This window comes from Benincasa hispida, chromosome 1 (genome assembly GCF_009727055.1).
Source record: "Benincasa hispida cultivar B227 chromosome 1, ASM972705v1, whole genome shotgun sequence".
Taxonomy (NCBI): Eukaryota; Viridiplantae; Streptophyta; class Magnoliopsida; order Cucurbitales; family Cucurbitaceae; genus Benincasa; species Benincasa hispida.
In genome coordinates this window covers 31,915,138-31,928,476 of record NC_052349.1, presented here as the reverse complement: position 1 = coordinate 31,928,476, position 13,339 = coordinate 31,915,138, and the positions used below count along the sequence as shown (strand labels likewise).

General features: G+C 35.8%; 2 protein-coding genes across 3 annotated transcripts; one reads left to right on the top strand and one right to left on the bottom strand.

Moving 5' to 3' along the window:
- The first annotated feature begins 1,167 nt into the window (after positions 1 to 1,167).
- Positions 1,168 to 7,908, top strand: LOC120087061 (probable serine/threonine-protein kinase At1g54610). Its single transcript, XM_039043908.1, has 8 exons — positions 1,168 to 2,307; positions 2,979 to 3,263; positions 3,416 to 3,733; positions 4,234 to 4,461; positions 5,115 to 5,215; positions 6,193 to 6,304; positions 6,632 to 7,096; positions 7,260 to 7,908. The coding sequence occupies exons 1-8, from the start codon at positions 1,900 to 1,902 to the stop codon at positions 7,464 to 7,466; spliced, it is 2,124 nt and encodes a 707-aa protein (XP_038899836.1). The 5' UTR covers positions 1,168 to 1,899; the 3' UTR covers positions 7,467 to 7,908.
- Positions 7,909 to 9,575: 1,667 nt separating this feature from the next.
- Positions 9,576 to 13,066, bottom strand: LOC120087068 (beta-glucuronosyltransferase GlcAT14A-like). Of its 2 annotated transcripts, none has more exons than XM_039043920.1 (5): positions 12,763 to 13,066; positions 11,206 to 11,918; positions 11,051 to 11,126; positions 10,860 to 10,975; positions 9,576 to 10,400 (listed from the first exon to the last, which is right to left on the bottom strand). In XM_039043920.1, exons 2-5 carry the CDS (start codon positions 11,774 to 11,776, stop codon positions 9,901 to 9,903), a joined length of 1,263 nt encoding a protein of 420 aa, XP_038899848.1. In that variant the 5' UTR covers positions 11,777 to 11,918; positions 12,763 to 13,066; the 3' UTR covers positions 9,576 to 9,900. The 2 variants fall into 2 exon arrangements, with proteins under 2 accessions (XP_038899848.1, XP_038899856.1); XM_039043928.1 differs by having other exon boundaries at positions 11,206 to 11,895.
- Positions 13,067 to 13,339: the final 273 nt, after the last annotated feature.

The window sequence follows — 13,339 nt, the reverse complement described above, 5'->3', positions numbered from 1 at the left end:
GCTTCTAAGTTTTTATTTACTAAAATCCAAACTTCATTTTAAAGACACATACTATATTGGGTAACTAAAAAAGATCATAGTTATGTAGGCAGAAGGTGAACTACCAGCCATCCTGATTAAAAATACATAATTTTCTAAAAATAAATAATAGAAAACAGAACAATAAAACAAAAGTATCATCAAATGAGTCTAGGCAAACTATATTGTGTTAGTTAGACCATCTTAATAAATTGATTTTCAATAAATTGTTTTGTTATATATATATAGAAAGCCTTATAAATGATGTGTCTTTGGATTCTATATTCGTTTGAGCTTTATGGGCTATGATAGCATATTAGATAACATAAGATTTTATCTCAAAATCAATTGACAATGAGAAAAGTAATTTATCTATCTTATAAAGAGTGTGAAGTCTTTAATTTTTCCAACGTGAGATCCAAAATACCACAAAAGGTAAGTGAATTTTTTTTTTCCTGAAATACTTGCTCAAACTCTTTGTTGAAATTAACTTAAGCATCAACGCTCTTATATTCGGTCCCACACTGGTATACATCGTTTTTATATTGTTGATTGTCTTCTCTCTTTGGGATACGAAATGCGATCAAATTTATAATTGTAGAATCAAACAATCATTAAAAAATATTAAGAACGAGAAATATAATTCAACTGTGATTTTTTTCATATCGATAATAAAATGAATCCTTGTAATTTAACACATATATCAATCAATTGGTTTAATTTAACAAGAGTTGATTTATGTGTTCCCAAAATACTATTATTATATCAAAAGTTACAATATCGTTTCATTCATTTACAAAACTACTATGAAAGTAGAGATTTGTTAGACTTTTGAATGATAATTGGGATATGCAACATTATTGACTTCAACAAAAATAAGAAAATTGTATATGACATTCTAATAAATGTGAACTTTCAAATGTAGTTTTGAATCGATTAGGTTAATATTGTAATTTTTGAAAGGATAAGCTTTTTTTAAAAAAAAAAAAATAAATAATGGACCAAGTTGAATTTATTAATTTTGTAATTTAGCAAAAAAAGAAAAAGGTAGTTAAGGCCTGAAAATGGAGTTTATTAAAGGCAATAAATGGGCAGTGACTAACACGTAGCGTGAGAAGCGCGTGGAGTAAGCAGAGAAGAATGTCTCAATGGACACTTCACGGCCACTCTCTCTCTCTTACTCAAAGCTGCAGAGAGACACTTATGATAATTTCATAATTTTATTTTGTTTTCCATTTTTTTTCTTTTTTAATTTTGGTTCTTTTCCGTTTCTTTGATTCACCTTCTTCTGTTATCATTGTGCCCTAGATCCATGTCTTCCTTCTTCAGGCCCCAGTTCACTCCATAGCCTTCACTCTCTCTCTCTCTCTCTCTCTCTCTGCATTTTTTTGTTCCTTTTTCCTCAGCCGTCTCTCTCCTGGAAAAGCGTGGAAGTACTTCAAGGGTCATCCCTTTTGGTTCATTATTGCCTTTTTGTAAGTTCAGTTTGATGATTTTATTTGTTGGGTTTTCTTCTGCGCACCTTTTTGGTTGTGGTTCAGTGGGATTTGATTACATTTATCCACTGCAAGCTGCGGTTTTGGAATGAATTTGGGTGTGTATTTCGTCTGAATTTTGCGGGTTTGATTGTGGAAATTGATTTGGTTTTGGAGTTATGGATATTCTAGCGTAGTTGGGTTTTACTGGTATTTGGTTTTTAATGGCAATTGCAGTTGAAATGAGCTAAGTTGTGGGTGTTTTAGGTTTGTTTTCTGAGTTTTTCTTGTTGAGTTTTCATGTTATGGGAATGTTGGAAGAGGAGGATGGATTACTACTGGATGAATTTGAAGGGTGAATATTGATTCTGAAGGAGGATATTGTTGGGGGTGGTTTTTTTACATCATGGGTTGTGTTTGTTGTAAGCCCTCTGCTATTGAAGATAGCAAGGAAAGTCCAAGGGAGAGGGTGTCAAGTAAGACTTCGTCTGACCTGCGGGTGGCAAGAGTGACTTCGTCATCGAGGGAAGAAGCTTATCGAGCTAAAGATCAGTATGATGGTAATGATGCGAGAGTGACATTGATTGACAAGCAGGTGAATGGGTCGGGTCGACTGCCTGGTGAGAATTTTGAGAGGAAGAGGGAGAAGATGGACCATATGGGTGCTCAACATCCTTCAATGGGGAGAATTCCGAAGGCAGCAGAGGGAGACCACATTGCTGCAGGGTGGCCGCCGTGGCTGGCTGCAGTTGCTGGAGAGGCAATCAGAGGATGGCTACCCCGACGAGCTGATTCTTTTGAGAAATTGGATAAAGTACGCTCTTTTTGATGAATTATTTTTGAATTTTTGTTATTGGCCCCCTCCCAACTAACTCACACACACCTAGAGAAGAAAGTCAGAAAATGGACACTCTGCGTACACACCTTATTTTGAAAAACTTGGGCATTTCATATTTGATTGAGAATTTCAAGTTTTGGCAAGCCTAATGTAATGTTATTTAGGGTTTTAAATTACTATGTTTTCACCACACCATTTAGTGAGCATATTACGGCCTTAGAAAATTTGTTTCTAGTTTCGGTATACAGTGATGTCTCTAATTGAGCAGGATATGGTTTATTTCTGTTTGTAGAATGATTTAGACATTAAGGTGCCATTTTTGTGAAGGAATACAGTCAGTACCCCCCCAGTGTTTTCTTAAGAAAAAAATAAGAGATGTACAAGGTGATCCAACTGTGTCTTTTCCATCCCTCACATTCTCGTAGCTTTACTATGGTTAACTTTTCCCTTTTATTCATTCCTTGTATTATTACAGGTGAAGATTAGCTCAGCATCGAGAGTTATGTTACAGGGAATGGATTTTATTAAGCAAAATTTTGTTGTTTACAGTAACGGTTTAGTGGTTATTGTGATCAGTCATAAAGATTAGGACAATAGTAATAATGCTTTGTTTTAAATTATTAATGTTAAAATGCGTACTTGTGCAGATTGGCCAAGGGACATATAGTAATGTATATAGAGCTCGTGATCTTGACCAAAAGAAAATCGTTGCTTTGAAGAAAGTAAGGTTTGACAACCTGGAACCTGAGAGCGTCCGCTTTATGGCTAGGGAAATTCACATATTGCGTAGACTTGATCATCCAAATGTAATAAAGCTGGAGGGTCTAGTTACGTCTAGGATGTCTTGCAGCCTCTATCTTGTTTTTGAGTACATGGAACATGACTTGGCAGGTCTTGCTTCACACCCTGGTGTGAAGTTTACAGAGGCACAGGTAACTGCAGGATTTTATTCTATTATCATTTATCAATGTCAAGGTCTTTGCTTCTTAATATCCAGAAGATGATGCATTTTAAGACACTACATTTGCATACTCTCAGTTCATTTAATAATTCTGAATCAGAAGTCCAATTTATCTTGGGGCAGGTCAAATGTTACATGCAACAACTTTTACGTGGACTTGATCATTGTCACAGTCATGGAGTTCTACATCGTGATATAAAGGGTTCCAACCTTTTAATTGACAATCATGGCATCTTGAAGATTGCAGACTTTGGTCTAGCAAGTTTTTTTGATATCCATCAAAATCAGCCGCTGACTAGTCGGGTAGTAACTCTTTGGTATCGACCACCTGAGCTTTTACTTGGTGCCACTTATTACGGTACAGCTGTAGATTTGTGGAGTACTGGCTGCATACTTGCTGAATTGTATGCTGGGAAGCCAATTATGCCAGGAAGAACTGAGGTATATTATTTTTAAGTTTCGCCGAATTCTACGATTGACTGAAACTTCTAAATTATATTCACGTCTGGTTCCTGGCTTTATGATATAACTTAGTTAAGTCCTAGAAATATCTGACAATCATATGCAAATTGCAAACAACCTATAAGCTTTTATGGTATGTATCTTCCTGTCAAAATCCATTCAAACAAGATTTGAACATTGTTATTTGTGACAAAAATCATTTTTCATTGACTCGTTATTAAGCTTTAAAACTGAAGTTTCTATTCTTAGCTTCAGCTTGTGGTAGGATATGTCAGCATCTTATCTGACTACCTTTTGTTTGTTGTTACCATGATGGTATTTAAATATTCTCAATTCTCAGGCATCTATGTTTTTGTTGTCATAAAATGTATCAATTAGAAGTTGTGCGCTTCATTATGTGTCTCTCATGTTTGCTAGTGTGATTTTTCCCTATTATGGTTATTGAGATCAAGTATCAAAACTTGATTTATATGTTGTAGGTGGAACAGCTACATAAAATATTTAAACTCTGCGGCTCTCCTTCAGAGGATTATTGGAGAAAATCAAGGTTGCCCCATGCAACAATATTTAAGCCCCAACAGCCCTATAGACGTTGTGTTGCAGACACATTCAAGGATTTCCCTGCACCAGCTTTAGCTCTCATTGAGACGTTACTCTCTATAGATCCTGCAGATCGTGGCTCTGCTGCACTCGCCCTTAAAAGCGAAGTATGTTGTGTTGGGTGATATAATTTTTTCTTATAATAGGACTGTTACAATAGAGTATCCAATCTTCATCGTGTATGTTCCTTGTCCCTTTGTGTCCAGGCATTTTTGAAGTCATTGTAGACTGTAGATTATATTTATTAAGTCATGTTGGGTAGATCCTTTTTAAGGGTGTCCTAGTGGTATGGACATGGAATGTTTGGAGTTCTCTCTATAGTCCATTAGTAATTGGTTCAAGCCCTTGCTCAAAATTTAATAACAAGCCTTATTGTCTTCTTGAGCTCGCCTTAAATTGGCGAAACCTCTCTGGAGATTACTATGGGAAGCCATGATCATGATGCTAATTTCGAGGATTGGAGCTCCTGTCACTTAGTTATAATATCTTAAAACAGAGAAATTAAAGTTGTGGAGATCAGTTTCACCGGAAGAACTCTTTACTATACATTTCATATAGTCATGTGGTTTTATTTCTAATATCAATCTTCATTTTTTGGGTATAAATGTATAGTAGCCTATCATTTTTCTTCCTCTACGAGTACTTCATTTTTTGTGGAGCTTTTAATTCTCCATCAGTATTTTTGGTATGTTTTTCTGTTGTTTTGATTAAGTAACAACAATTTGTTTATGTTATGACTATTTTGGATTGTTCGTTTCAGTTTTTTTCAACAAAGCCACTACCTTGTGATTCTTCAAGCTTGCCAAAGTATCCTCCAAGCAAAGAATTTGATGCCAAGATAAGGGATGAGGAAGCTAGAAGGTATTTTTGATACACTGCAATAATATATCAAAATCTAGCATTTATTTTTCTCTTGGATGAGGAGGAAAGTTACTTGCCTCACTGAAATCTGACAAGGAATTAAATTTTTCTGTTTGATATTCTTAATGCATCTTGGGAAAGATAAAGCTTAGTGGTTACTTTCATCACTGTTCACCTTAGATACCCATATTATTGTTGTTGTTGTTTTCTTTTGACAAACGGGATGCTCGCCCATAAGCAAATAAAATGATTCAGGATCATTTATTTTAGAATCACTTTAGAGTGAAATTTGGAGTGATTTTTAAAAAAATGATTTTAAATCAATTTAATTATTTTAAAAGCAAGTTTTATTTGCTACTAAAGCTCTTTAGACTTTTTGAAAAATACTTTTGGTCCTCCAAAATCATTTTTAGGAAGTTAGTCCAATCATTTTTAGGAAGTTAGAGGTTACTTTTCAACATCACTAGGGGACACTGATACTAGTAGGGAGATGAAGTTAAACCAAACAGAGTCTTAGTGGTTACTATTCAACATCACGGGAAGATACTGATACTAATAGGGATGCCAGCAGATACTGGTGGTTTGGTGTTATAAATGGTCAGTTCATTTTTAGAATATTGTTGATTTTGATTGGTTTGGGATTGACCTGAACCAACCCACGTCCCACCTACTCCCTACTTTTCTCTCTTCGCTGAGGAATGTCAAGTTCATTTGTAAAACCTCAGTAGTTAATAGTTATGGGGTTTTATTACAATGTCTTGGATTCTATATACTTGGAATAAGTTAAACTCAAAGAGCTATTTTTCAGTACCACCAATCTGGAGTACTATCAATTTATTTCGGCAGGTAGATAGATCGTAGTTTGTGATTTTTTTACCCAATCGGAACTGCACTTTGCCTATCTGTTGTGCTATCTGGACTCGCACATCAAGAACAATTATGTGGTTTCTAAATAACTTCCTTGATTAATTTGGTAGACTAGGAGCAGTACGAAGCAAGGGACACCAGCTTGACCTGCAAAGGAAAGATAGAGAGTCTCGAGCCGTCCCTGCACCTGACGCCAATGCTGAATTAGCCTCATCAATGCAGGTAACTTTCTGTTAATGATTAGTCACAACCATATTAAAGAGGTGTTAAGAATTTTTTTCACCCCTTCCTCTGACCCATTGACCTAGGCCCATCCTTTCGTTACTAATTGCGGAATGTGATGCAGCTGTTGCTAGTCATTTCCTATGTGTGTACTACGACACATATTTTGATTACGTCTTCATCTTCCCATCAAACTGATCTTTTCTCCAATTCCCAGTCATTAATTTTGATTTCTTCCTCAAGTTAGAAACATAACATTATCCAAAGTATGTCTAACCGCTCTGTTTTTTTCTTGAAACGACTTTCTAATAAGATTACTCATTTCAGAAAAGACAAGGCCTAACCAGTTCAAAGAGCCGGAGTGAGAAGTTTAACCCGCATCCAGAAGAAGCTTCTGGCTTTCCAATTGATCCACCTAGACCTTCCCAAGGAGCAGAAAGAATGGATTCTCAGGTGCGTCATCCTAAGAAAGCCTCACATTCAGGGCCACTTGCTCAGCGGGCTGCTTGGGCAAAAGCTAGTAAGAACCCAGATGACCCTCCCAAAATCTCAACCGGGGCCGAAACTTTCGCAACTTCAGGACTAGTAGCAGCCAGAAGAAGTACGCTGGCTGAAGATTATAGGGAAAAGTCTGATTCTTCACAAGGAGAGGTTCAAAAGCTAATTGGCAGGTTTCCCGGTTCCTTCAAAGAAACCTCAGAGTCATCAATGCTACCGGACCAGAAGTTCTCAAATCACAGTATTGTCGGCTCACACGACAAAGAGAGGAGCAGCACCAAAGACCCTATAGTTGTAAGTATGCGAATGCCATTTTACCATGCCTTGACTGCGTTTTTCTTGCATTGCCATGAACTTTTCTTAACTAGGATTTTAAGTATCAGCCCGTAGAGCTGATCCATTTGCTCTTACGATCGTTTTCTGAGTGTCTGTTCATGTGTACATGATAATATAACAGGTGGGTTATGGCTCAAAGGGTCATAAAATTCATTACTCTGGTCCATTACTGGTTCCTTCTGGCAACATGGACCAAATGTTGAAGGACCATGATCGCCATATCCAAGAAGCAGTAAGACGAGCTCGGCTTGACAAGGCTAAGGTACGGAAGGTTCAAGGTGATGGAAAACAGATGTCGACGAATTCATTGTTCGTCTCCGGTCGTTAAGTGGGGAGATGGCTAGATACAGAAAGACCGCAAATGTTTAGAGTTCATTGTTAGGTGAGCAGATATTACTCCAGAAATGTGATGAAACGATTGCTGGTGGTTCTGTTGTACAGGGAAGTCATCCTATGAATATCGGGTTGCGGCTATATTTAGCTCTAGTTTATATATTTTTTACGACGAAAAAAAGGGGGATAAATCTTCCTCTTCTCGCATGCATGTAAGGTAACACGTGTAACTTGGTTGCAAATTATTTAGGGTCTAAATATTTTGGCCATTCTTGTAGAGAATTTGTATTTCAATATTGGCCTTAGGCTGTATAGTTCAAGTGGACATGACATTGTTTTTTGCTTCATTGTCAAGAGAATTGTTGGACCAGAGATATTTGACTTTGACTACTACATTTTCTTATTATTGGTCAGGCAGGGCCTATTACCACTTCAAACTCCCCCCCTCTATCCATTTCTTGTTGCGTTGGTTGGTTTAATTAATGGTCAACAAAGACTTTTTTTTTTTTTTCCTATTTTTAATTAATTTTATTTTGGGTCATGCGTACAGATTACTGTTGCCATTTGCATGCGAATGGAGAAATACAAAAATAAATTAATAAAATTTGGCTGACATATCAATAGGATTAAAATATTAATATCGATAGAATTGGTCTAAATTAATATTGCATTAATATATTGATAATTTTTTAGTATTTATATGATCTATCAAAACTAATGTGCTTTTTATGGATATATCGATAAATATAACAATTGTATTGGTGGTGAACTTTCTTTGATTTTTTTTTTTAATTTCAATTAATCTATTAACTCACATTCTTTTTCATTCTCTTTATGGATGGAAAAAGCCTTTTTATAAAAAATATTGGTCAAATCTTTTGTTATTTTAACTATTATGAAAAGAAAATTAGTGGAAGATTTCTTCGAAAATCAATAGGTGAAAATATAGCCGGATTATCTAATATCATTAGGGACAATCCAACTGTCTTTTCAGATTTCTTCTTTTAATACATCAAATATTGTAAAAGATTTAAACCTCTGATATTGAGAAAAAAAAAAAAAAAAGTACAGATCAATCCGAGCTTTTTAAATTATTGTTATTAATGCTCATTGGACTATATTTGGATTTAGAGGTAAGTGTAACAAAATCATGAGTAAATGAAACATTATGGACCTATCAGGTGTGGTATGATAAATAAAAGAGGAAAGAAAGTCAAAGTTAACCCCACTTTTGTCCTTTATAGTTATGATATTCACCAATAATTTTTATGACAATCTGAAGTAAGTGGACTCAGATTTTCCAAATGTTAAGTCAAAATAATAATAACCCTAATCTGGCTTATCTCCTTCCTATTTTCTCCATTTTAGTCCTTTTAGATTGGTCAAAATTCAGATGTTAGGCCAATTTCAATTCTACAAAATGAAATCCACAAAAGACTCTATTAATATTAATGGGCAACATGACACTATTTTAATTCTCTTTCACTTGGGAAATATTCATTCAACTCCATCCTATAATGATGGAGATAGGAGAGGGGGTCTGAATCTAGAATAAATTATTGTATCAATTCCTTTTGTTATTTGAATTGTAGGTCAAATTTGATTTACGTTTACTGTTTCATTAATAAATTTTCCTAACAAAACAAAAATCCTATGTGTATGTATATATATATTTTAAGGAAAAAGATAACCACAAATGGTTGATAGAAAAAAGAAAATTTGAAGCAAAAGAAATCAACTCTAATGAAAACTCATTTATATACACAACTAGTTTAAATATTTATATTTTGAAAAAATCAAGATAATTACTAACAAACAAAGCAACCCATGTTCATACCTCTATAAGATAATAAATGTCTTAAACTTGCCACAAATCTTTTATGGCAAGTTATCAGCATGTGACAATCGTCAAGTCGAATATAGCTTACTGGATGGATGGACGTTGATTTCATAGTTGTTGAACTAACAGAAAATGATCATATAAAGTGTTTGAGGTTTTATTTATTCAATTCTTTTGAACTGCTACAAGAGTCGGCTTATGAAGAAATGCACATCTAAATAATCTCAAAATGGGAAATTAAAGATAAAAAAAAGAGCATTACTATAAAAGGGAAAAAAAAGGGTGCAGCATGTATAGAAATATTGTGTGATGAAGTTTTTACATAAATAGTAGAACTCAGCTGTAACTTTGGTTTTTATCAAAGCTCCAATGATCCCAACATGTGGAAAAATGCATTTATGCTAATATTGGAACTAACCTTCTTTAGTTTATCATGTTGTAGTAGCAATGGTATGTATAATGTTGCTCTCTGCAAGTCAGCAATGCAATGTTGTCTGAGTTGACAGGACGAACCCAGGATTTAGCTTTCTCCTCCAAGCCCTCATGAATTGTTCTTTTGAGTTTTACTGCAACAAACTTGTACAAAAATTCATTTACACTGGTTTTCCCCAGACCTAGCTGCCAAAATTAGTTTAGTTATAAGACGGTGAAGCCGTTGAGCTCCTTGGCCTGGTTTGAGTTTCATCGGGTTACCGACTGTGGAACACTTGGGGTGGCCTGCACACCAACCGCCAGGAGTAAAGTCCCCTTTCTTCCGATGAAGCAAATCCCTGTCGATTTGATCTAGCACGAGGTCATCTTGTTTGAACTTCCGAGCAAAGGCAGCATTGCTCGTGATCATGTTCTCTGTGTCGTTAATAGAGAGTGTGTGTGGATGTTGTTTGGGAGGATTGTCCCAAGAGATGTAGTGTAAGTCGTGGTTCACAGCCGTACTAGCAAACTCGGGCACGTTGCATATGACAGTGTGAAAATAACCTTCGGGAGAGGAGACGAAATTACTGTAGTACATGAGAAGGGTCCTAGGAAGATTATCCCAACCCCAAATGAAATATTCCACAAACTCACGAGACAGAACCATCCATGCTGAACCTGCAGAAGAGAGTCGTGTTATTTGATCGCTCAAAAGATTGGACGATGCGGGTGGTTGAGTGGCTGGCAAAACTGGTCCACACAGCGCATCTTCTTTACAAGTAAATTTTAACATTTGGGGCATGCTATTTTTCCTCTAACTAGGATAATCTGCATAATGAATGGTCAAAGTACAGAATCTCGAAAAGCTTTGAACTTCGAGGGGGAGCCCACGAAACCGAATCTACTCAACTACTCAATGAGGAAAGAAAGAGTCCTACCACAGAAAAAAACTGATTCAAACTCCACTGCAAATCAATGATTCCAATGCACTTTTAAACATCAAAATATTTTATTGTTCATTAAGATAAAATATTCTCTCATCAATCCCTTGGAAGATGATTATTTCAGGCAGATATATGATGAAAAATATCGATAACTGCTGGTAAAATGAATAGAGGTTTATAGAGAAACACGAACCAGTAAACAATTTGAATGCTGTTGGCAAAGCTCGCGATGGATTGACGTTGAAAATATCTGATTTGGTCATCAAATATAGACCAGGATCTACAATCAATGGCATTGCTCGTTTATCCCTGTAAATACAGTCAAGTGAGTAAATATAAGTAATATGATATCGACAAATATGAGAAGGATAATGGTATACTAACTCCTTCCACCCCAACTGGCTTGTATGCTCAATAAAATTGAGGTTTCGATCTAAATTTGTGAATGTATAAAGAAGATCTGCAATGTAAGACCAATGAAAGTTATAACAAATGAAATAAACTGAATACGAATTAACCGGTAAATGCCATGTACAAACCATCTTGAGTCACAAGAGGATAATCAGAAGCACTGAGGTTGATAAACCAATCCCAGTCCTCACTCCTCTTAAGAAGAATGGCACAGGCATGAAGAGTATTAGCAACCATGGTGGGTCCCCTGTAAGTAACCATATTGGCCTTGCTGATCATGAAAACATTCTTAACTTCAGCAAAAAGTGACTCGTTTCCCACTCGCGAGGCCAATTCCAATCGCTCCTCTGCAGGTGACTCAAGGTCCAAGTGAACAACATAATGATTCAAAGGGTGATACAACGCTTTAAGGATTCTCCATAGCTTTTCCAAATCACCTTTTGACCCAGAAATCAAATATGCAAAACGAGGGATTGTTGGTCCCGTAGGAGGTGAAGGTTGTGCGATCTTCGATTCAGCAAAAGCAACACTTGTGTTGTCCATAGTCATTCGAGTGGGAAAGATTGCAAAAAGCGAGTTGATTGTGTAGAGCGAAGAGACGAGACCCATGTTGAAGAAGGTGACAAGAAGAAATATGCATATGAGAGAGCTTATCACAAGAGGAAACAACCATTTCCTCTCCAAGTTCAAGGACCCCATCACAAGATCTTATCATGGGTTGATTTCAACTCCAGTTTCTATTTATCATTCTGGACGGCAGGGTCTTGGCGATTTCCCAATATTTTGATAGGATCAAGGCACCAAATTACAACCCGAAGCTGTTCAAATTTGGACCAAGACCCTTAAGAAATAAAACAAATGCACCAAATCAATAATATATACTTCACACAAGGTTGATGAATATAACAAATATAAAACAAACCCCCCAAGTCGCGAATTTTATATTAATTTTCAGTGAACAATGACCTCGAGCTTTGCGTGAACTACTAGCTCAAGTATTTTAAAAGGAAAAAAGAACAAAACCCAGAATTGTACACCAAAACTTAGATAAGAATCAGAAATTTACTCCATATATCAAAATCAAATAGATAAGAACAGCTTAAAGAGGAACAAAAGAATGGAAAAAGAAATTACATCCACATTTCAATGATGGGTAGCTAAATGTATAGATTACCCGACAAATCAAATAGTGATATTCAAATATAATAGATAGTCAAGCAGAAACCCTAACCTGCAAATTCCAAATCAGGGGAAAAATTGATGATAAAATTGAAAATAGCTTGTTCATTACAGGGGAAGCCATGGAACACTCAAAAACAACCAAATGCCATAAAAATCTTCCAAACTAAGAGCAACCCAGATGAGCAGATCCTCAAATCATTCAACAGAAACCAAAACTATAAGAAAAGAAGCATCACAAAAAACCAAAGAAACCCATAAAAAAAACATGATATGATGAAGAAAACAAACAATTTCCTCAATACCCACCAGGGAAAAATCACAGGGGAAGACGAAATAGCAATACCCAGAAGACAAAAACAATAAAAAGGAGCAAGAAAACGTTCACAGCAACAGAAAAAATGAAATGGGGGCAAGAGAATACGTACAACACAAGGAAGAAACAGCGAGAAACGCAAGAAGAATGAACAGAGAGAGAGAAAGAAAGGGAAATACGAAAGAGAAACCTGCCGTTCTTTATGTTTGTTGCAGAGCAATGGCGTTGGTGCAAGGTGTAAACAAAGTGGGGAATTATAAATAACAAAGGAATGGATTGAGAGATTGAAATTGGGAAATGAGGGAAGAGCTTTTTTTGGGCAAAAGGGGGAAGGAGAAGGACAAGTGTTTATATCACACAATGAGAGAGAGAGAGAGAGATGAAAAAGGGAAAGAAAAAAAGAAAATGGCCATTGGTCCATTGGGGTTTGGATTTCTTGCAGCTAAGTTTGGGAGTTTCCATTGTTTTTGCCTAATTCTCCTTTTCTTTTTCTTCCCATCGATGTGAATTCAACTTATCTTATAAGCTTTTCTTCATTTCAATTTTCAACAATCGCGGAATATTGTTTTGTCTGAAAATGTTTTTCTACAAAAAATTTATTTCTCTAACTCCCTGAAAATCTTGGCTTTGTTTAGTATATTTCATTTATAACATAAGATAATTATTTTAAAGGATGAAATTATTGAAAATATTTTCAAGTATAGTAAAATGTCGCGTCTACATGATCGAAGTCTATTACGATCAATCACTAATAAATAGTGATATTT